Genomic DNA, 21,244 nt, shown 5'->3' with positions numbered 1-21,244 from the left:
CTTCTTCTTCTTCTTCTTCTTCTTCTTTTTCTTCTACTTCTTCTTCTACTTCTTCTTCTTCTTCTTCTTCTTCTTCTTCTTCTTCTTCTTCTTCTTCTTCTTCTTCTTCTTCTTCTTCTTCTTCTTCTTCTTCTTCTTCTTCCTCTTCTTCTTCTTCTTCTTCTTCTTCTTCTTCTTCTTCTTCTTCTTCTTCTTCTTCTTTAACATACAATGTATTGTTTCAGAGGTACAGGTCTGTGATTCATCAGTCTTACACAATTCACAGCGCTCACCATAGCACATACCCTCCCCAATGTCCATCACCCAGCTACCCCATCCCTCCCCCCCCACCACTCCAGAATCCCTCAGTTTGTTTCCTGAGATTAAGAATTCCTCATATCAGTGAGATCATATGATACATGTCTTTCTCTGATTGACTTATTTCGCTCAGCATAATACCCTCGAGTTCCATCCACACGTTGTTGCAAATGACAAGATTTCGGGTTTTTTTTTTTTTTTTTTGATGGCTGGATAATATTTCATTGTATATATATATACCACATCTTCTTTATCCATTCATCTGTTGATGGACGTCTTGGCTCTCTCCATAGTTTGGCTCCACTTTTGAAGTGAGGAAACCAAGGCGCTGTGAGCTTTAGAAACCTGCCTAAGGTCACACAGATAAGAAAATTCAGGTGCCTCTGAAATACAAGATGACATACATTAAGCACAAACCATCATGGCCCTGAGACTGAAGAGGGGAATAAGGTTGGTAATTTCCAAGGAGGAGGTGATTTTTACATCTGACCTGATTTCAAATCCCTTTGAAGGGAGGCGCCTTCTCTCTTAAACATCTACTCACAGACACACACACACACACGTGCGCGCACACACACACGCACACACACGCACGCACGCGCACACACACACACACACACACTGACTGGTATGGGGCAGTCTGAGTCCCATGTGATCCAGATTCTGCAGTTCACAGAATGATTATTTCTTTACCCTTATTCATGAACAATATTAAATCAACATTCCCAGAATTTTCTTGGAAACTTAATGCATCAGAAGCTCCCAACGTGGGGCGCCTGTGTGGTTCAGTTGTTAAGCGTCTGCCTTCGGCTGGGGTCATGATCCCAGGGTCCTGGGATCGAGCCCCACATGGGGCTCCCTGCTCCACGGGAAGCCTGCTTCTCCCTCTCCCACTCCCTCTGCTTGTGTTCCCTCTCTCGCTGTGTCTCTCTCTGTCAAATAAATAAGATCTTAAAAAAATAATTAATTAAAAAATAATAATAAAAAAAGGAGAAGCTCGGAACTTAGCCCCAAATGTGTTCACTTCAGTTGAGCTGATTCCACCATCCCCCAAGGATAGCTTAGAACCCTTCTCTGTCTTCCCATAATGCCCTGGATGTATTGTTATCGATCCATTCATCCAACAAATAACCATGGAACCCCTCTAATACAGGTCAGCCGCTGTATTACTCCATGGAATCTCTATCATTCCAATCACTACTATCTTTTTTTTTTTTTAGTGATCAGTTTCCCTGTAACCATATCTCTCACTAGGATGAGTGCCTTGTGAGAAGGCACCCTGCATTATTCACTCTTATATCCCTAGGGCTTAGCCACATATGGGCACACCTCTGAGTAGGTTATCAACAAATCCTGGAGATTGAATGAAAAATTTCATGAGGTATCTACTGCCTGTAAAAAATTAGGAAGACAAAGAGGGTCAGCATGTCAAGGGGTATGGAGGGTGGAATGGAATATCCTGACTGCACATAGGGACAAAGGGAGGTGTCCTCCTTTCTGAGCATGTGCATTGGAGAATCATGCCTCTTCATGGGACCCATGTTCAGAAAATGGTGGTGCAAGCACGATGAACGGGAGAGGTCTCGGGGTGCGTCGTCACAGAGGTTACTCTCCTTCACTCTTGGTCCCTTCCACGCAGCTGCAAGAATTCTTCCCGATTTAGTTCCAGTCTTGGCTAGTCTCATAGGTGGTTGGTCAACTACTGCAAAACAGACTCAGAACTCAATCAAATTAGCCAGAGTTTCTTTAGGGTAGAATGATCAAACATCTGCTGATGTGTCGGCTTCACTTTCAGTTTGTCCCTTCTTCTTGTTGTTGTTGTTTCTGGACAAGGAGCCTGAATTGTCTCTTGGTCCCTGGTATAGTATTCAGGGATCGTGCAGGCCTTCTGACTTTAAGTTGTGCTGCCGGTGGCAGCAGGGAGCAGCCCCTCCTTTCTTCATACAGCTACTGATTAATAGTAAATAAATCATAGTTTTCATGAACTGAGCAGCTTTTCTAAATTAGGTTTCACACTACATCATTCACCTCAGAATAACGCTACAAGTTGAGTATGCTGCTTCATTTAATATTTGAAAAAGAGAAAGAGGGAGGGAGGGAGAGGGGGAGGGAGAGGGACCCTGTACAAAAACAGTAGATGGAGGAATTAAGACTTGATTCAAGGTCCAAGTTTATCACTGATTGGTATTATGGATATTACATGGTGTTTCTTGAGTTTTCCTTCCTGAGAAGCAAATCTGTTCATCAGCAACAAAAGAGCAGTAGCTGGAGTCCATGGCCAGCCTCGCAGCACTATCTTATCACAGCAACCCTGGGAACACTAGAGCTACTTTTGATGGTAAGGGGGCAGGATGGAGGTGAGACTGTGGACGTGACACAAAGCTGAGAGGGACTTATGGAGGCTAGTGAATGGTTGCACCTGTGTTTCAGTGAGGGAGAGGTAGTGGTGGTGTCGATGTCACGATGTCAACCCTTCCTGGCCACTGCAACCCAAGACAGAGCAAGATTTTCAGGGGCTTGTGAGTCCCTGTGTCAAAAGGAACAAAAGGAACGCAGTGCCTTGGGCGTCACCTCCTGTAACAACTGTGTCAGATGGCCAGGATGGCATCTTAAGGGGCCGGTGTACTTCCTCCCGACCACAAAACAGCCCTGGAATATGATCACCCCACTCACATGCGACAGCTTCAGCAAGATGGCACCAACCATCTCTTTTACCTGGCCCTTGCTACATTTTGTAAATCAGGTTTTCTGTTTTCACGGAACACTCTCTCACGTGATTTCTGACCACAGCCCCGGTTGTTTTTTTTTTTGTTTTTGTTTTTTTCCCCTCTCAACTTTTAGTCACAAGTTTCGAGGTCAGTCGAATTTGCTTTCCTGTCTTTAGTCCAATAGCCAAACAGTCCATGAGAACCACACCCCTGTCCATGAGAACCACACCCCTGAATACTATATGCCTATTTAGCTGCTCGATTCCTGTTTCATATCTCAGTGACCTCATTGTCCCAGGACACCCTACCTCATACCATTTATGGCTTCTAGCCCGTCTGCATGAATTGGACTCTTCGTTCCTTTTTTTTTTTTTTTAATGAGATGCACTTTGCCACATGTTAATATATTTATTTGTTTAAGACTTTATTTATTTAAGACTTTATTTATTTGGGGGGGGCATGAGCAGGGAGAGGGGAAGAGGGAGAGGGAGAGAGAGAAGCAGACTCCCCGCTGAGTGTGGAGCCCGATGCGGGGCTCCATTCTAGGACCCTGAGATCATGACCTGAGCCAAAGTCAGATGCTGAATGGACTGAGCCACCACCCAGGCACCCCCAACAATACATTTATTATACCGGTTGCACAGATGTTTGACAGTAACGTGTATTACAGAATTGTTGGGTTCAGGGCTCAGAATTTATCCATTAAGTCAAGTCTGTTCACATGTTCAAAACTTCTACTAAATTCTTATTAAGTTGTTGGCTGTTTGAACAGTCAACTGCTGAGAGACATGTTAAAATATTCCACTATTTTACTGGATTTGTCCATTTCTGCTTGTAATTCTTTCAATTTTTGCTTTATGTATTTTGAGGCTGTGTTACAGTTAGGTTTCTGGGACAAGTTCCAATCTGGGACAGCATCCTGGGGTCACTGTTGCACTCCCTCCTGACCATAGAACACACCCTGTGGACACAGTCACTCAAGATGTCATCTCTAACATCCTGTCTTGGCATGAAACACACTTACTATAAGATGAGTCAACCCCTGTGGGTATTATGAACCACACCTATCACAGAAAACACTTTTATTATCCAGATTTTATATTTTCACGGTAGACTAACTTACATGGTTTCTGACCATACTCCTATTTTTCCTCCCAACTTTTAATGACCAGTTGCAAGGTCCTTCGAGTTTGTCTTCCCATCTAGTCCGACAGCCACCAAGACCACATGATCCATATTTTTAAGGAGTTTCTACATGGCTTTACCACCTGCAAATAGCAGCACTCACCCAACTGCCTTGCCAATGACAAACATATTTGAAAACCGAAGATGCTTTCCTTACAGGTAAGATGCCTTCTTCCTACCCTATGGCACCGTAGCTCCAGCAATTATAGCTTTCATTTCCTCCACACCCCTGTCATCCCTGGCATTACCGATACCTCAGCACCTTAATCAGGACTGGTGATGCCTTTGGCTCTACCCATGGCATGTCCACATTACCTGTCTTAGAAGGAAGCTGAAGGTCAACTCAATGGTGCCCTTCCAGAAAAGAGAATCATCCCAGTTGAACTTCCATCTCCATTTTTCTTACCCCACACCAAAAGGTCTTTCTTCAATATAGTTCTTTTTTTTTTCTTTTTAAAGATTTTATTTATTTATTTGACAGAGACACAGCGAGAGAGGGAACACAAGCAGGGGGAGTGGGAGAGGGAGAAGCAGGCTTCCCGCTGAGTAGGGAGCCCGATGCGGGGCTCGATCCCAGGACCCTGGGATCATGACCTGACCTGAAGGCAGACGCTTAATGACTGAGCCACTCAGGCAACCCTCTTCAATATAGTTCTTAAAGTCCACCAACTCTCCCCTCTTAGGTACTATCTTTTGTTCCTGGCCCACTCCTCTTTCCCTTATTTTAATAGCCAGCTGCCTCGAGTCCATCTGAAACAATAGGTGTGAGTGCAAAGGCCGATGCTTATTTTGATAGCTCTGCCTGGCCTGGCAATGGGAAAGGCTCTGGATGACAGTTTTGTCTCCTGCTGTTTGAGGGTACAGATCTTCCAATCTTGTGAGGACCCCAATTCCTGCTCCGTGAGAGTATCTAAGGCTGTGAATATTTGAGCAGCGAGAAGTTCCCTGGTTAAAAAAAAAGTAAAATAATTCTAACAAACCATGTGCATAGTATACATAATAATAATAATAAGTTTTTTTAAATTTAAAGGCAAGTAATGTGCCCAAAGTATTAGATAAAGCAAATTATGTAAGTGCTTTCTCAGGTAAAAGGTCAGTTGTGTTTCTTAAGATTCTATTCCTATTCGGTTGTTATGTACAGATTTGGCCATCATCGTGAGCCTACCCTTCCACTTTACTGTTGTCTACTGACCTCCTGGTCAGGCCTCCACATTCACTAACGTCCAGCATCCATGCGGATGACCCATCTTACATTCAAACCTCTGGGTTACGTACAGACTGCTATCCTTGCAGAATCATGTCCTCTAGTTTTAGCTATTCCCTGAAAACGTCCCTCCATCTCCTTTAGATCGGTTCTCCCTTTCCTCTGAGCTGCTGTGCAGGACTTCTAAGAAATTCTTCTCAGGACAAGACTTTTAACACATTCCCTCTTGCTCTCAGCTGCCTTCTCATGCTTCATAGAGAAAACAGAACGCTTCTGGAGGGAACACCTCGATTTCCTCTTTCTGCTACCTGTCTTCATTCAGTTTCTCTGGACATACACCCAGCTCACCCTCCAGGAAAGTCTTTTCTATAAGGCCAATTCCCCAGCAAGCACATTTAAGTCTCTCTAAACCTAAAATAATAATTTAAAAAAGTCCCTGAGCTTCCTCAGAAAATTAAAAAATATAGTCTCACTTCTGGGTGTAAATCCCAAAGAATTGAAAACAGGGTGTCAAAGTGCTATTTTCACACCCATGTTCATAGCAACATTACTCATGATAGCCAAAAGGTGGAAGCAACCCAAATACTCATCGACGGGTGAATGGATAAACAAAATGTGGTGTGTGTGTGTGTGTGTGTGTGTGTGTGTGTGTGTGTGTATATATATATATATATATATATACACAATGGAATATTATTCAGTCTTAAAAACAAAGGCAATACTGTCCCCTGGCAACAACATGGATGAACCTTGAGGACATTATACTAAGTGAAATAAGCCAGTCACAAAAAGACAAATACTATATCATTGCACTTATATGAGGTATCTAAAGGAGTCAAACTCATAGAATCAGATAGGTGGTCGTTGCCAGGGGTTGGGGGGGAGGGGGAAATGGGAAGTCGTTTTCAGTGGGTGCAGCTTTTCTGTTTTGCAAGAGGAACTAGTTCTGTCTCACAGCAATATGGATATACTTAGCACTATTGAACTGTATACTTAGAAATGGTTGGGGGGGTAAATTTTTCTGTGTCGTATATTTCACCACAATTTTAAAAAGTCCCTGGACCTCATGTCTCTTTCTAGCTTCAACTCTTTGGAAGAACTTTCTGTGGTCATTGCCATCTCTTCTGTAACTCCCACTCCCTTCTCAGCCCGCTGCCATCGGACTTCTGCCCTCACCATTCCACTAAAACTGCTCTTGCTAAGGTTGTCAATGACCTCTCGACACTGTGGGCTTAGTGTACTCAACCCAGGGTATTGGACACGATTCACCTTGCTCTCTCTCTGTTTTACTCTTTTTTTCCTGCCTTTTTTCTTCTTCATAAATAGTTCTTTCTTTGGCCTGCTGATCTTTGTGTCTTTACAGTTCTTCATAGTTTCCTTTGAACAGCTCAATTAAACCTAAAGAAACAGCTATCAGATTTATCTCTCTGATCAGATCTCCCTCTAACTAGTCAACTCCATCTGAATGTCCCATAGGCTCTTCAAACTCAGCTCCTCAAATTCAACTCATCATCCCTCCTCTTGTTGTTGTTTTTTTGTTTGTTTTTGTTTTGTTTTGTTTTGTTTTTTTAGCCCAATGCATGCATTCCCAAATCTTATTCTGAAATTTGGGACTCATACTGGAATCCTGATTCTTCTTTATTTCCCATATCCAGTTAGTCAGAAAGTTCTGTGGATTCTATTTCCCTTATTAATTCTTAAAATCGTCTCAACTGGTATTGCCTTGGTTTAGGTTTTCATCACCTAGTGCCTTCAGTTTGGTCTATCTGCTTCCAAAATTGCCTTCTTCAAATGTATCTTGCACGTTGTGTTTTAGTGATCTTCTTAAGACTCAAGCTTAATCAGGAAACTGTCTATTCGAAGGTCCCTATCAGCTTAGAATTGCTTTTAGGTTAAAGTCTCAAACTGCTGATATTCAGCATGGAAAGCTCAACTTTTCCCTCAATATCACAAATGAGTACACTCTTACTGCAGCTTTTTTTTTTTTTTTTTAATTTGCTTCAAGGTCCCATGGTGTTTAGTTCTCCAGTGCCTTTGTACATGCACTCCACTCTCCCTGGAGTGTCCTTCCCTGCCTGCTTCGCCTACTTTGCTGGTTGCCCTTCATGACTCAGTTTTTGTAACCTCTATTTGTGTTCCCATAGTACATGATGCTTTTTCGTGATGACTACTTTATATGCTATCTCACTGTACGTATTTCTTCCAAAACAGGGACTAAATTCTTCACCCATCTACTCCATTGCCTAGCACCATCCTTGTTTGTGATTTACTCCCTACTTGGAGTATTGGGGTGTGTGTGTGTGTATTGGTGTACGAGCCTGCTTGCTCAAATGGAGAGCGTGAATCCGAATCTCTGCTGGGCACTCAGCGCAGTAGGCACGCGAAAGCTTTAACTCAGGCTTTTCGCACGATCACCACCGCTATTAATGAGCATTCAAGCACCTGTGACGTCCGAAGCATTCCCAGACTGTGCAGCAGCGCCAACACCTTTGCGCGAACGCAGGGCGGATGAAGCGGGGCCAGGGACAACCCCCTCCAGGCGCCGGCGGTTGCGCGCAGGCGCATCCGGAAAGAAAGCCTCTCTTACTCGGCCTTCTCTTTGCAACCAGCTGCAGGCGGAGCTCGCAAATAGTCATTTCCGGGAAACCGCCGCTTGCTTTGTGGAGTGCAACATGGAGACGACTAGTGGAACTGGTGAGCCGGTGAGTCGCTGCTCTGGGCTCGGGTGAGTGGGGAAGTCGAGCCGGGTCGAGCTTTGAACACCGTCTCTCCCCCTTGTTCCCTTCCCAGGTTGCCGGGGAACTGGTGTCTGTGGCACATGCTCTTTCTCTCCCAGCCGAGTCTTATGGCAATGATGTGAGTATGACTCACCCCCAGCTCTCTCTCACTCAGCTAGACTGCTATGTCTGCAGGGCCTGCCACGAAATTGTAATCCCCTGATACCCTCTGTGAACCCACTCCATGCCCGACAGAAACCGCGCTTTTTCATTCATTCTAACCTTTTTGGTCCTCAAACCCAGGACAAATGCCGGTGGAAGTAGTTCCCAAACTTTGCTGAACTAGAACCACCTGGGAAGCTTTTATACCTTCCATTGTCCAGGTCGCAGTCTATACCGAGTAAATAAAAATATCGGGGGAGGGGGGCAGTGAGAGTCAGAAATTAGTATTTTTTTAAAGTGAGTGATTTCATTATGCAGTAAAGTGGCACCAAATTATGGTATGTCTTGTTTAGATTCTTAAGAAGAAAGCATATGATATTTTTGAGGTACAAGACACAGGGACATGAGAAATAGTAGTAACACTCAAATAAAAATATGATTGATGTTTGTTAGATTAGGGTGTAAGATCCAAAGGAGTTTAGCTGAAGATGAAACCCCTAAGAACTGAGACAGTAGAGGAAGACTTCACTGAGAAAGTGAATCTCTAACTGGATCCTCAGGGTATAGATGGACAAAAGACATGGTGTAAGGCATGGAGGTAAAAATGCAAATGACTTTGCTGGGGTCAGTGAAGTAGATCCACGTAGCTGGAGTGGGAGGTTTTAATGGAACCGGTGGTAGGTATTTGGTAAGGCTTATTTATAATCTAGCCTGCTTCACAATACTGATTCAATTTTAAGTGTTATGGATGGGAAATTGACTATCTTTTAAACACAAATGATGATTATAACATGTTATACTATCAAAAGTGAAGGGTATTTCACTTCCATTATCTTTGTTCTCCCAGCAACTCATTGATATATGTGACTATATTGTATCAGTTTTACAGTGGCTTAATTCAGTCCTGAGAAGGCAATCTGTCTACTGCTTTATGTAGTCTCCCACACTTTCACTAGCTGCTGGACAAAGAGCCAGTGGCTTATGCTGTTGACTAGACTGTAGGCAGCTCCTTTTGGTGGGTAGTTTCCTTCATAAGGACAAAAGTTTTCTATTTTCCAAACCCATTAGTCCAGTTTTTATCCTTTGACAGTAACACCAAGTTTGGTAGTGTTATGGACATTACTTAGACCTCCACAGAATTCCTCAATTTGTTCTCTAGTAGCAGGATTGGGAGATTCTGACCTGGCATTCTTCACTCCTTTGCAGCCTGATATTGAGATGGCTTGGGCCATGAAAGCAATGCAGCATGCTGAAGTCTACTACAAGGTGACTTGTCTGTCTTCATTATTAAGCAAAATTAAGCATGTAATTGTAGGGATGGTTCTTTGCTAATCACTATTCTCAGCAAGTTAAGCATATGTATTTTGGAGATAATTTTTATTACTGTAAGATTTTACCCACAGAGAACGAGGGGGTGGAAGTGAATTTTGTTTTGACAAAGAGGAGTTGTACTTCTTTGCCCAGTGTTCTGCTGCTAACTGGCAAAATGATTCCATAGTAGGCAATTAATAAATGTTTGATGACTGAATGAACAATTAATTCACATAGGGCGATAGCCAGGCAGTACTAGGACCAAAAGGGTTTGAACTGGTGGCAGGGATTGTAGTATATTATGGCCCTTGAAAACTGTGTCATGATTTCATCTGGGACCTCTTCTGTCTGTACTTCCTAATAACTCTTCTGCCCTTAGAACCATAAATATTTTCTGGGGAAGGGGGGATAGAAGTGTAGTAAATTAGAGACCAGTATCTGTGTGTTGTCTTGTGTCTGGCAGCTGATTTCATCAGTTGACCCACAGTTCCTGAAACTCACCAAAGTGGATGACCAAATCTATTCAGAGTTTCGGGAAAATTTTGAGAAACTCAGGATAGATGTGTTGGATCCAGAAGAGCTCAAATCAGAATCAGCTAAAGAGGTAAGAATTCTCTCAAATATTGCCAAGCATCTGACCAACAATTATTGATTATGGAAATATTTTTAGGGGCACCTGGGTGGCTCAGTTGTTAAGCATCTGCCTTTGGCTCAGGTCATGATCTCAGGGTCCTGGGATCAAGCCCTCATCGGGCTCCCTGCTCCGCGGGAAGCCTGCTTCTCCCTCTCCCACTCCCCCTGCTTGTGTTCCCTCTCTTGCTGTCTCTGTCTCTGTCAAATAAATAAATAAAATCTTAAAAAATTTTTTTTATATAATTAAACTTTTTTCAGTGTGTTTTAAGGAAATATGTAAAGAACCAGGGCTTTTATGTAGTTACAATCAACTAATAAGTAAGTTATGTTATGAAATAAATATTTTTCTGGTTTATGAGTTTATGTTCATGGGATCTGTTGTTTCTTTTTTTTGACTTGGACATTTCATCCCTTCCTACCCAGCCCTTTCAGGGAAGAAGGAGCAAATTTTCTTATGTTAGTAGTTTAGCTTGGATGGAGAATTGGCAAATTGGAAAAAAAAAAAAAAAAAAAAAAAAAGGTTTGGATAGAGAACTGGCAAATAGGATACAGGGAGGTGTTTGAATTCTCCGGATTTAGGTTCACATTATCATGGGCCATGGATAATAGGAGAACTTAGGTTTCCCATTGCTTACCTGATTAGCCTACTTTTACAGTGTGCTAAAAACTCTTATAGCAGGGAAAATATTTCCGAGAGTAGGTCCTTGGTTTACCATATATGTAAACTTTTAACATTGTTACTTGGTTTATGATGTATGTAAACTTTTAACATTGTTACTTGGTTTATGATGTATGTAAACTTTTAACATGGTTACTGTTGACTGTTAACTAAATTACTGATCTTTGGAAAAGTACCTCTAGCAATGGACTTCTTTCTTAAAATTTAACTGTGACTTTGTGACCACATTCCTGCTGCCTTTGTCTCATTTGTGCTTCAGTGGGGGTGAATAACTATTTTGGGCTGAGTTAACCAGTAACATTAAAAGCAAAAGCAAATACATTTAAGAAATCCAATTTTAATTCTGCAGTCGAGGATTTAAATATTTTGTCAAGGTAAAATATTGTTCGTGTTGGGAAATACCAGTCTAAAGACAATAGATAGCATGGAAACTCAATGCTAGTAAAAGTCGAAATCAACTCAGTCCTAGTCTCTTTCACTATGGGAGTTTTCCTTACTGAGGAAGTGGAATCCCTTCTCCTGGCCTGACTTCACCAGCCTCCTGCATTTGTCAGCCAAGGCATCTTTTTTGCCTTTATAGAAGTGGAGGCCATTCTGCTTGAAGTTTGACGGGATTGTGGAAGACTTCAACTATGGTACTTTGCTGCGACTGGATTGTTCCCAGGGCTACACTGAGGAAAACACCATCTTTGGTGAGATTCTTGCCTCTGGAATGGTTTCTGTATAAGGAGAGTGAGGGATCTGGTTTTACGGATGGATTAGTGACCTGAATAGTTTGGGGGTCATTTTATTTGTTACATATTTAAAGATCATGTTACTGTTTGTTGAGTAACTGTGGGATAAGCTGGTTAAGTATTTTCAGCCTCATTTAACAAGATTAGAATTCCACATCTCTGAAGTTTATGACTGTACTGGAATGCTTTGACTGTTAGTTCAGTTTTCTGTAAGTTTAGAGAAGTAACTGTGACTAGGACAATGATCAATTCTATTCACCTTTCAGCCCCCAGGATACAATTTTTTGCCATTGAAATTGCTCGGAACCGGGAAGGCTATAACAAAGCAGTTTACACCAGTGTTCATGACGAAGAAGAGAAAGAAGGCAACCATGGAAGAGAGGAAGGAACTGACAGTGGAGGGGCAGAAGAGAAAGGAGCCAACAGAGAAAGAGAAAAAGCAAAAACCAGTAAAGGAGCAGAAAAAGAGAAAAGAGCCAACAAAGAAATCAGCAAGAGTGGTGAAACAGCTCTGTAAGGTAGACAAGGAACAGCACTCTGGAAGCTGTGACTCAACTAAGTCTACAGATACTGTGATGCTACTTGCACGGACTCCTGTGGTTAAATGTATGTCCTTGTGCAATTGAAACACATACAGAAGGACATTCTTTCTAGCCTAATCATCAGGAGCTACTCCGGTTGTTCTCTTGTATGAGCCAGCTTAAAGACTATTAGTGGGGTCTTAGTTGAGCATTTCTTGGTATAGTGTTTCTTGGTTCTCACCACTGGTCAAATAAGAAATTTTATGAATAAATTTCTTTTGGTTCTTAGGACTATATCTGTAATTGACTTTTAAAAGATATTTCAAATTATTTGACACTTTAGGTTTTTTTCAGGTATGTAATCTCTCTGTCATGTCTTAATATAAAGTGATTTATGCCTGTTTTTAAATGCTTATCATTGTTTCCTGCGGTGAAGTTTCCTCAAGCCTGTTAAGTTGTATATGGTTTGGGGATTAGAAGTTCCTATGTAACAATTAATTCCTGCTATTTGAGTAAGTACAGCTTTCTGATTTTCTTTGATATATGTGGCAAAATATTTGATGAATACTCTGTGGAGATAAGAGCTGGGGCCTGAACCTGTCAGACCAGTGAATGCAGCCCAGTTCACATTAGAAGAGCAGGACACTGGACCTGCTTCAGGATCTGCTTCTCTTCTGGTACTGAAGTTGTTACCTGAAAGCTAGCAGAGATTAATAAGTATAAAGCCTGGTAGAGTGACTTCCCTTTTATAATGCTGTGGACAATAGCATACATTTACATAGTAACATAAAATGAACATTTTTAAATGATATTTCGTCAGACTCCACAAATAAACCTGTTGATTTTATATAGATGGAGGGGTTTCTTCTCATCTAATGACTTTTAGGAATGCATGTTTCAGTTATCTTTACATATGTATAAAGGTTTGTGCATATCCCCATAAACTCCCTGACCTTGATTGCTAAAACTAGTTAGAGGAAGCCACAATGTTTATAGTGCATACAGTAAATACTCTGAAAACTCTAACCACAGCATGATCATTCAAGAAAAGATTTATCAGAGCAGAGAAGGGGGAGAAATGAGGTTTTTTCCCCCTGGTGGACAGAATAAAAATAAAAGTTAAACTTAACTGATGAATTCTTTTCTAGGCAAGAGCTGAACTAGAGATACATACAGCTAGCAGCAACAACTGTGCACAAAACTAGGTTTCTCTGTGGATTCTTTTTAGCCAGTTCTTAAAAATATTTAAAACATTTGTTAGACTTTTAATTTTACAAAAAATATGCTTTTAAATAGGTAGGGGAGTGTTAAATACTTCATACTAGACAGACTCTTAAAAATCAAAAACTTCCTTTACTGTACTGACTTTGTCTAGTTCATACGTTCTTAAATATCCATGAACATGTGTCCATACGCATTGCCTGAGGGACTGGGGAAGAATAAAGATTACTGGCTGCATACGATTCTGCCTGTGGTGGCCTTTTCCAGGTTACTCACGAGCAAGAAAACTGGTTTAATTACTTCTCTCTGATTTTGTGGAGAGTAAGAAATAAACCATTAAAAGACTACTTTAAAGCAAGAGGCATCTCTGTCCAAGAACTAGGAAATACAAACTGGGCAAAGGGAGGAGAATAAGAAACGGAACACTTCAGCTACATTGTAAGGCCAGGAAACCAAGACAGTATCCAAGGTCAAAGGGGAGAGTGGGCAGATTTCTTAAGATGGCCTCACGATTTCCACCTCTGGCATACATGCTCTGTATAATTCCCTCCTGTTGGTATGGCCAAGCCTTGTGAATACGAGGGGATTTCATTCCTTCATTTAAGTTACTAACCATTTAATTTTGAGTTAATCAAAGGGACATTATCCTGGGTGGGTCTGGCCTAATCAGGTGAGTCCTTAAGTGAGACAAGCAGCTGCAGATGTTCACCTGTTGGCCTTAAAGAAGCAAAAAGCTGTGTTGTGAGACAAGGGGGCCATGTGGCAAGGACCTGAGGGTAGCCTCTGCGAGCTGAGAATGCTCTTGGGCTGACAGCCAGCAAAAAAATGGGGATTTCACTCTATAATTGGAAGGAACTAAATTCTACCAACAACCAGTGAACCTGGAAGAGGACTTGAAGTCTCAGACGAGCTTGCAGTCCTGGCTGATACCATGCTTTTGGTCCTGTGAGACCCTGAGTAGAGGACCCAGTTAAGCTGTATCTGGACTCTTGACCCACAGGACTGTGAGATAGTTATGGGTATTGTGTTAAGCTACTAATTATGTGGTAATTTGTTATGAGCAGTAGAAAATTGCTATAGACTCTGGGACTGGAAGTGGAGTGCTGCTGTATCAAGTGCCTAAAATGTGGGAGTGGTTTTGGAATCAGGCCGTGGGTGAAGACTGGAAGAATTTTGAGGAGCATGATAGGGAAAGCCTAAATTGCCTTAAACAGGCTGTCAGTAGTAATATGGACTTAAAGGATGCTGTAGGCGGGGGCTCAAAAGGAAGTAAGGAACATGCTGTTGGAAACTAGAAGAAAGGGAATCCTCCTTAGGAGGTGGTAGCATTGTGGTTAGAGGCCCGGACATTTGGGATTTGAGGCTTTGCTCTGAATTATTTGGGAGATGTTATCAAGCCAGGCTTGACATAGTGTGTAAACATCTATGATTTATTCAGAATATGGTGCCATTCCAGTTATTTACCTCCATGACAACTTTTGGAGGCAGGGAAAGGGCACAGACTAATTTTGGCATTTACAGAAGGGAAAATTGCAGTCATTTTAAAGTTTTAGGCCACTGAATTTGTGGTAATTTGTTACAACAGCAATAGGAAACTAATAAAGAAGGCATACTGAGCCCTGCTTCAAAAGTAGAGACATTCACTGCACTGTCATTATTTTGAAACTATAGTTGAATCAAAGATGTTGGACCAGATGATTGAGACATGAACTGCACCCAAAGCAAGCTTCAGTGATTCTAAACCATTTTGAACTTACTCTTCTAAGCAATTCCTGTAGCTGAGTCTGTGTGTGTGAGGTGCCATTAATATAATTGGGAATTCTTGAATTTGCTTAATGGTAACGATACAGTGCTTAGTAATGAGTATGTGCTCATTTGAAGCTTACATATATATATTAATAAAACTCAACAGTAACCATCAATTGTTTGGACCTTAGACAAAATATTTTTCTGGAGAGGTGTATTTTATCATTGATGTTGTTTAAAATTTCCAGAGCATGGTGATAATTCAAACAGACCAGATTTTTGTTGGTTTTATTGCTGTTTTTAAATTTTCTACAGATAATACAACTCTTTTTTGCTTGCACACAATGTGAATGATTCTCACTATCCCACCTTGGTACACCACAATTACTTTCATACATATTTTTATTCAGATAGTCAATATCTTAGGGGCACCTGGGTGGCTTAGTCTGTTAAGCGTCTGCTTTTGGCAGGGTCCTGGGATCGAGCCCCGCATCAGACTCCCTGCTCAGTGGGGAGTCTGCTTCTCCCCCTCCTTCCTGCTGTGCTCTCTCTTGCTATTTCTGTCGCTCTCAAATAAATAAAATATCTAAAAAAATAGTCAATATCTTAATAGATGATTCACAATTAAGGCATGTATGTATGTTTTGTGAGTGGCCATTTTCCCATGCCTACATGTTTTTATCTCTAGAATTAATAGAAGCTTTACAGATGTCAGCATGATGTTGGTCTCCTGAACTGTACTACTTTCACATGATGACCATTTATATGACTGGCTAGCTTTAAATTTTCCCTACTCAGGCTTTCTCTGATTTCCTCAATATAAACTGCATTTTCAGGGCACCTGGGTGGCTCAGTCGGTTAAGTGGCTGACTTGAGTTCCAACAGGTTATGATCTCAGGGTCCTGGGATTGAGCCCCAAGTCGGGATCTGCACTCAGTGGGGAGTCCGCTTGGGGATTCTCTCTCTCCCTCTGCTCTTCCCCACACTTACACACACACTCTCTAAAATAAATAAATCTTTAAAATATATATATATGTATATAATATTTATTGCATTTTAAGTCAGTATATTTTCATTTTATAAAAATTGAGATTGAATTGGGGCACCTAGCCGACTCAGTCAGTGGAGCATGCAACTTTTGATCTCACAGCTGTGAGTTCAAGCCCCACATTGGGTGTAAAGCTTACTTAAAAAAAATTTATATTGAATCATAAAGTAATTTGCCCTCCATCACCTAAGTGGTGGTATTGGGATTCAGATCCATATCTTTTGGTTGTGAATCTTATTGTTTTCCCAAAATCCCACTTTAGATTCAGCTTCTTTCTAGAATAGAGACAAATAATTTGAGTAAGGAATCAAAGTATTTAATAATCAAAGGTAAGAGCATTCTAGTGTGGAGTGATGTACTGAGCTAGTTTAAGCTCCTCAAATATTTGTAATTTCTCTGCCTTTTTCCTTCTTATCTCTGCAAGAGATTCCTTGTTGCATGTGCAACTCAGACTTGTTTAAAAAGCATTACAGTATAATCATTATAGTGTATCACTGTAATGTTCAGTTTCAAAATTACATTTAAATTTAAATTTAATTTAATTCAATTTCTTCACCTTTCTTATGAACTGAGATTTGGCTGATACATTTCCCTCAAGTGTTTTGCAGGTTTTTTTTTTTTTTAAGGTTTTACTTTGTCTTTCTGAAATTCATACAAGTTTTTCAGGATAAATCACTGGAAGCTCTAATACTACTCATTGGTCTTTACATTGAAAAGAGCATAAGGGAAATAAAAAATGCCTTAACTTAGAGAAGAATAGGCTTTTGCAACTAGAAGGTATCTCAGAAGTCTAACTCAAAAATTTCATTTTTTCTGGTGAAAAAACAAGACATTAAATGATGTGCTTTGCCCAGTTGAAAATCCTCTATGTATGTAAAAAATTGTTTATTAATTTACTTACTGTCCTTCCTTTTGTGCTAAGAACACCCACCAAGACATCATTCCATAAGGTTCCCTTTGTCCTAGATATACCCTGCACAGGATGCTTTCCTCTAGAAAACAGTTTTAAAATATTCACCATGCTTCTCCATAATTTAGGATTCTTCTGATATCCTTTCTGTTTACACTAATATCTGGCCAAACTTACACAATTCTGAGAATTTGGATGATGTTTAAAATCAAAATCATAATAATTTAAAATTTCCAAGTTTTTGGCTTTTTATTAAAGAAAACAAGGCTTCTAAAAAGTTGGTCAATCTTTTTTTTTTCCAGCTTCCAGTAGTTTATTTTTTTTTTAATTTTTAGTATGTTATGTTAATCACCGTACATTACATCATTAGTTTTTGGTGTAGTGTTCCATGATTCATTGTTTGCGTATAATCTTAAGATCATTTTTCTTCCACAAAGTTACTAAGGCCTACATGCTATCATTTGGTTTGGGGAAGATAAACAAGGGAATTCTTTCTGCCTCCAGCCCCTGTAATTGTAATAAGTTGATTGTAATAAGTTGATTGCCTCTTCATCCTGTATGAAATCAAGAACTCTAAGGACTCTTGCTTACCTGCCAATCTCACGTCTTAAATTATCTTTTTTATTATGAACATTTTAAACATACACAAAAGTAGAAATAATAGTATAATGAACCCCTAAATATCTGTTACCCAGATTAGTTATCAACATTTTGCCACATTTGTTTTATTTATCCTTTTTTCTTTATTGAAGCATTTTAAAACAAATCTCAGACATCATATTATTTTACTCCTATATATTTCGTTGTGCATCTTTAAAAAATGGACATTTTCTAACATAATTGCAATAATAAATAATGTTTTTAACTGATATTCAGTTATATAGCAAAACTTAAAAGTGCATACTACAAATGATACTCAGGAAATAGTCCTTTAGAGTATATTTAAAGAATAGGTTGACTGAAATATGACTAGGAGGATATATGTGTGTACCAGAAAATTGGTAGATGAGGTTGAAAATATGTATTTGATTCACTGTGGGCACTAATAATGAGCCCTAGGTACTGAGCTAGATGTCTTACATCTTATCCCTAACATATAGGCATTATTAACCCCATTTTACACATGAGGAAATTTAGACTTGAAGAGATTTTGAGTCCCAAGTTAAGGATTTTAGATTTAATTTAGCAAGTAGTGGCTAGATATTGGAAGTTTATTTTAATTTCTGGGTAGTCATATGATGAAAACTGCTCAAGGAAGATTAAACAATGTGCAATATTGAGTAAATATTAAGTACTTATTCTGGATTGATTGGTTCAACCTAATCCTTGCATTTTGTGATTAAAAAACAAATCTGTGCTCCTTTAAGACATGGAAATCAGGAAGGGAAAACCCCATGAAGGATTGTTTATTAATTTTCACTGGCCTCTCTTAGAAATGATACACATCTTTTACTCATATCCTGTCAAATGGAATTCAGTCCCTGCCACTGAATTGCAAAAGAGGGTGGGAAATTTATTCTAGGTGTGTGTCTGGAAAGATGAGGAAGAAAGAAAAAGCTTGCTCCCCCTGCTTGTGCTCTCTCTCTCTCTCTCAGTCAAATAAATAAATAAAATCTTAAAAAAAGAAAAAGAAAAAGAAAGAAAAAGTTTTTACTGACCACCTAGCCAGTCTCTGTCACAGCAGGTGAATAGTTATTCTTGTCTCCTACACGTATTCATTAATTTCAGTTTATTCACCTCTCGAGTTATAGAAAGTGATTCCCAATCTGTGACTCTGGTGCTCAGTGAATTCCTAATTGTACAGTTGACTTCTTGAGTCCATGTTCTTGGACATTGTGCCAATATGGTCTGAAATAAGCTTCTTTATGGACTCTTCATTATTTCTTTTACATGATTAAAATGGCCTGTTTTGGAATAAAAACATGTCACTCACTATTGTGTTTTAAATTTAGACAATATAATCTACTTTTTATTTTATTTTATTATTACTTTTTAAAATATTATTTTAAGTAGGCTTCATGCCCAGCGTGGGGCCCAGCATGGGGCTTGAACTCACCACCCTGAGATCAAGACCTAAGCTGATATCAAGAGTCAGACGCTTAACTGACTGAGCCACCCAGGCGCCTCTACATTATTTATTTTTAATTAAAAAGAAATCCATCCATTCTGGGCACAGAGAGGCTGTTAATTTCCTTATAATCTGCAATAAATTTAGGACTTTAAACCTGGTGTAGGTTAGATGAGCAAATCACAGAAGTGACAGTTTGGTTTAGATTTTAGGTAAGGAAGTGTTTATATGTCAGACGATAAACATTACAAATTCACACGGAATGGACTTGAGCCTCAGCTTTGAAATCTGGTACTCTTAAATTTAATCTGTTCTAAATTAGCCCAGCACAGTATAAGAGAGAGAGAATGGATTAATATGTGTAATTATTATAGAATTATTTGAATTGCATATGATAAAAAGAAATAGCTTCCTTTCTTCATGAAAATGTTCCATCATTACCAAAAAAGTTATAATTTATTCAAACAAGTTTGAAATATTTCATCTAATCTTGGAGCTCATTTTATCATCCACTTATTTATTTGTTCATTTGTTCATGTGTTTATTTTTGTCTTTATCATGACTTAAAGGATAATCATTCTCTTCAAGATCCCTGCCACTTTCATCTCTGACTCAGTTCTCCTGCTTCTACCTTCTACCTTCAGCCTCAGTGCCTTTAGACTTGATGTTCCCTCTGCCTGGAAAGCTTTCCCACAGATATTCATATGATATTCATTCACTTCTCAAAGATCTCTACTTAAATATCACCTTAATAGAGAGGTCTTTCCTGACTTCTTTATTTAAAATAACAACTCCCTTGGCACTCCCTATCCTTACTGTAATTTTCATTATAACTCATCACTGTCCCCTCCACCCCTACCCTGGAGGACAGGAACATTGTTTTGTTTGCTGTTGTTTGCCTAGCACCTAGATCAATATCTGGCTAGCATATAGTACGATCCCTTTTTAAAGAATTTTTTTAAGTTTTTATTTAAATTCCAGTTAGTTAACATACAGTGTAATATCTGTTTCAGATGTACAATATAATGATTCCACACTTCCATACATCACCCAGTGCTCATCACAAGGGCACTCCTTAATCCCCACCACCTGTTTAACCCATTGCCCACCCACCTCCCTTCTGGTAACCATCAGTTTGTTCTCTATAGTTGAGTCTGTTTCTTGGTTTGCCCCTCTCTTTTTTTTTTTTTCCGCTTTGCTTATTGGCTTTGTTTCTTGAATTCCATGTATGGGTGAAATCATATGATATTTGCCTTTCTCTATTTCACTTAGCATAATACTCTTTAGCTCTATCCATGTCCTTGCAAATGGCAAGATCTCATTCTTTTTTATGGCTGAGTAATAGTCCATTGTATATATATACACACCACATCTTTTTTATCCATTCATCAGTTGATGGACACTGTCTGTTTCCACAATTTGCTATTGTAGGAAATGCTGCTATAAGCATCAGGGTGTATGTATCCCTTTGAATTAGTATTTTTGTATTCTTTGGGTAAATACCTAGTAGTGCAATTGCTGGATCGTAGGGTAGCTCTACTTTTAATTTTTTGAGGAACCTCCCTACTGTTTTCCAATGCAGGAAAGAATATCCAATGGGAAAAATTTCTTCAACAAATACTGTTGGGAAACCTGGACAGCAACATGCAAAAGAATGAAACCGGACCATTTTCTTACAGCATAAACAAAAATAAATTCAGAATGGATTAAAGACCTAAATGAGAGACCTGAAACCATAAAAATCCTAGAGGAAAACACAGGCAGTAACCTCTTTGACATTGGCCATAGCAACTTCTTTATATGAAGATCTTAATAGTTTTGAAAAAATTAGTAAATAAAATTCCTACTATATATCAGGCATAATTCCAATACACTGGAACCATAGCTGAAACACTAAATAATCAGATTGAAGTAAGATCCAAAATTTTTCCAGTGTTATTCTACCCATCCAGACAGGGGCATGTTAGAAAAGAAAAATTATGGTCCAAATAATTCCACATTTTGAAAGGCCATCGTACACTGGGCAATAGGAGTTGAGAAGCCAACTCATGAACAAGAAAGATCCACTAGACAAATGTCTACTTTTCTACAGGTAGTTGC

The 21,244-nt window shown here is 39.7% G+C and overlaps 1 protein-coding gene across 4 annotated transcripts; it reads left to right on the top strand.

Moving 5' to 3' along the window:
• The first annotated feature begins 7,974 nt into the window (after positions 1–7,974).
• PBDC1 (polysaccharide biosynthesis domain containing 1) lies at positions 7,975–13,446 on the top strand. 4 transcript variants are annotated; one of them, XM_021687436.1, is made up of 6 exons: positions 7,975–8,096; positions 8,185–8,250; positions 9,480–9,539; positions 10,048–10,188; positions 11,477–11,588; positions 11,897–13,446. In XM_021687436.1, exons 1-6 carry the CDS (start codon positions 8,067–8,069, stop codon positions 12,145–12,147), a joined length of 660 nt encoding a protein of 219 aa, XP_021543111.1. In that variant the 5' UTR covers positions 7,975–8,066; the 3' UTR covers positions 12,148–13,446. The 4 variants fall into 4 exon arrangements, with proteins under 4 accessions (XP_021543111.1, XP_021543322.1, XP_021543189.1 ...); XM_021687647.1 differs by lacking the exon at positions 11,477–11,588 and having other exon boundaries at positions 7,993–8,096; XM_021687514.2 differs by lacking the exon at positions 9,480–9,539 and having other exon boundaries at positions 7,993–8,096; positions 11,897–12,238.
• Positions 13,447–21,244: the final 7,798 nt, after the last annotated feature.

This window comes from Neomonachus schauinslandi, chromosome X, assembly GCF_002201575.2.
Source record: "Neomonachus schauinslandi chromosome X, ASM220157v2, whole genome shotgun sequence".
Classification (NCBI taxonomy): Eukaryota; Metazoa; Chordata; class Mammalia; order Carnivora; family Phocidae; genus Neomonachus; species Neomonachus schauinslandi.
The sequence above is the reverse complement of the archived record's forward strand: the minus strand, read 5'-3'. Positions and strand labels throughout refer to the sequence as shown.

Coding starts and splice junctions, on each gene's coding strand:
- PBDC1 (XM_021687436.1), top strand. CDS start 8,067: ATGGAGACGACTAGTGGAACTGGTGAGCCG. Junction 8,097..8,184: donor CTAGTGGAACTGGTGAGCCG/GTGAGTCGCTGC, acceptor TTCCCTTCCCAG/GTTGCCGGGGAACTGGTGTC. Junction 10,189..11,476: donor AATCAGAATCAGCTAAAGAG/GTAAGAATTCTC, acceptor TTGCCTTTATAG/AAGTGGAGGCCATTCTGCTT.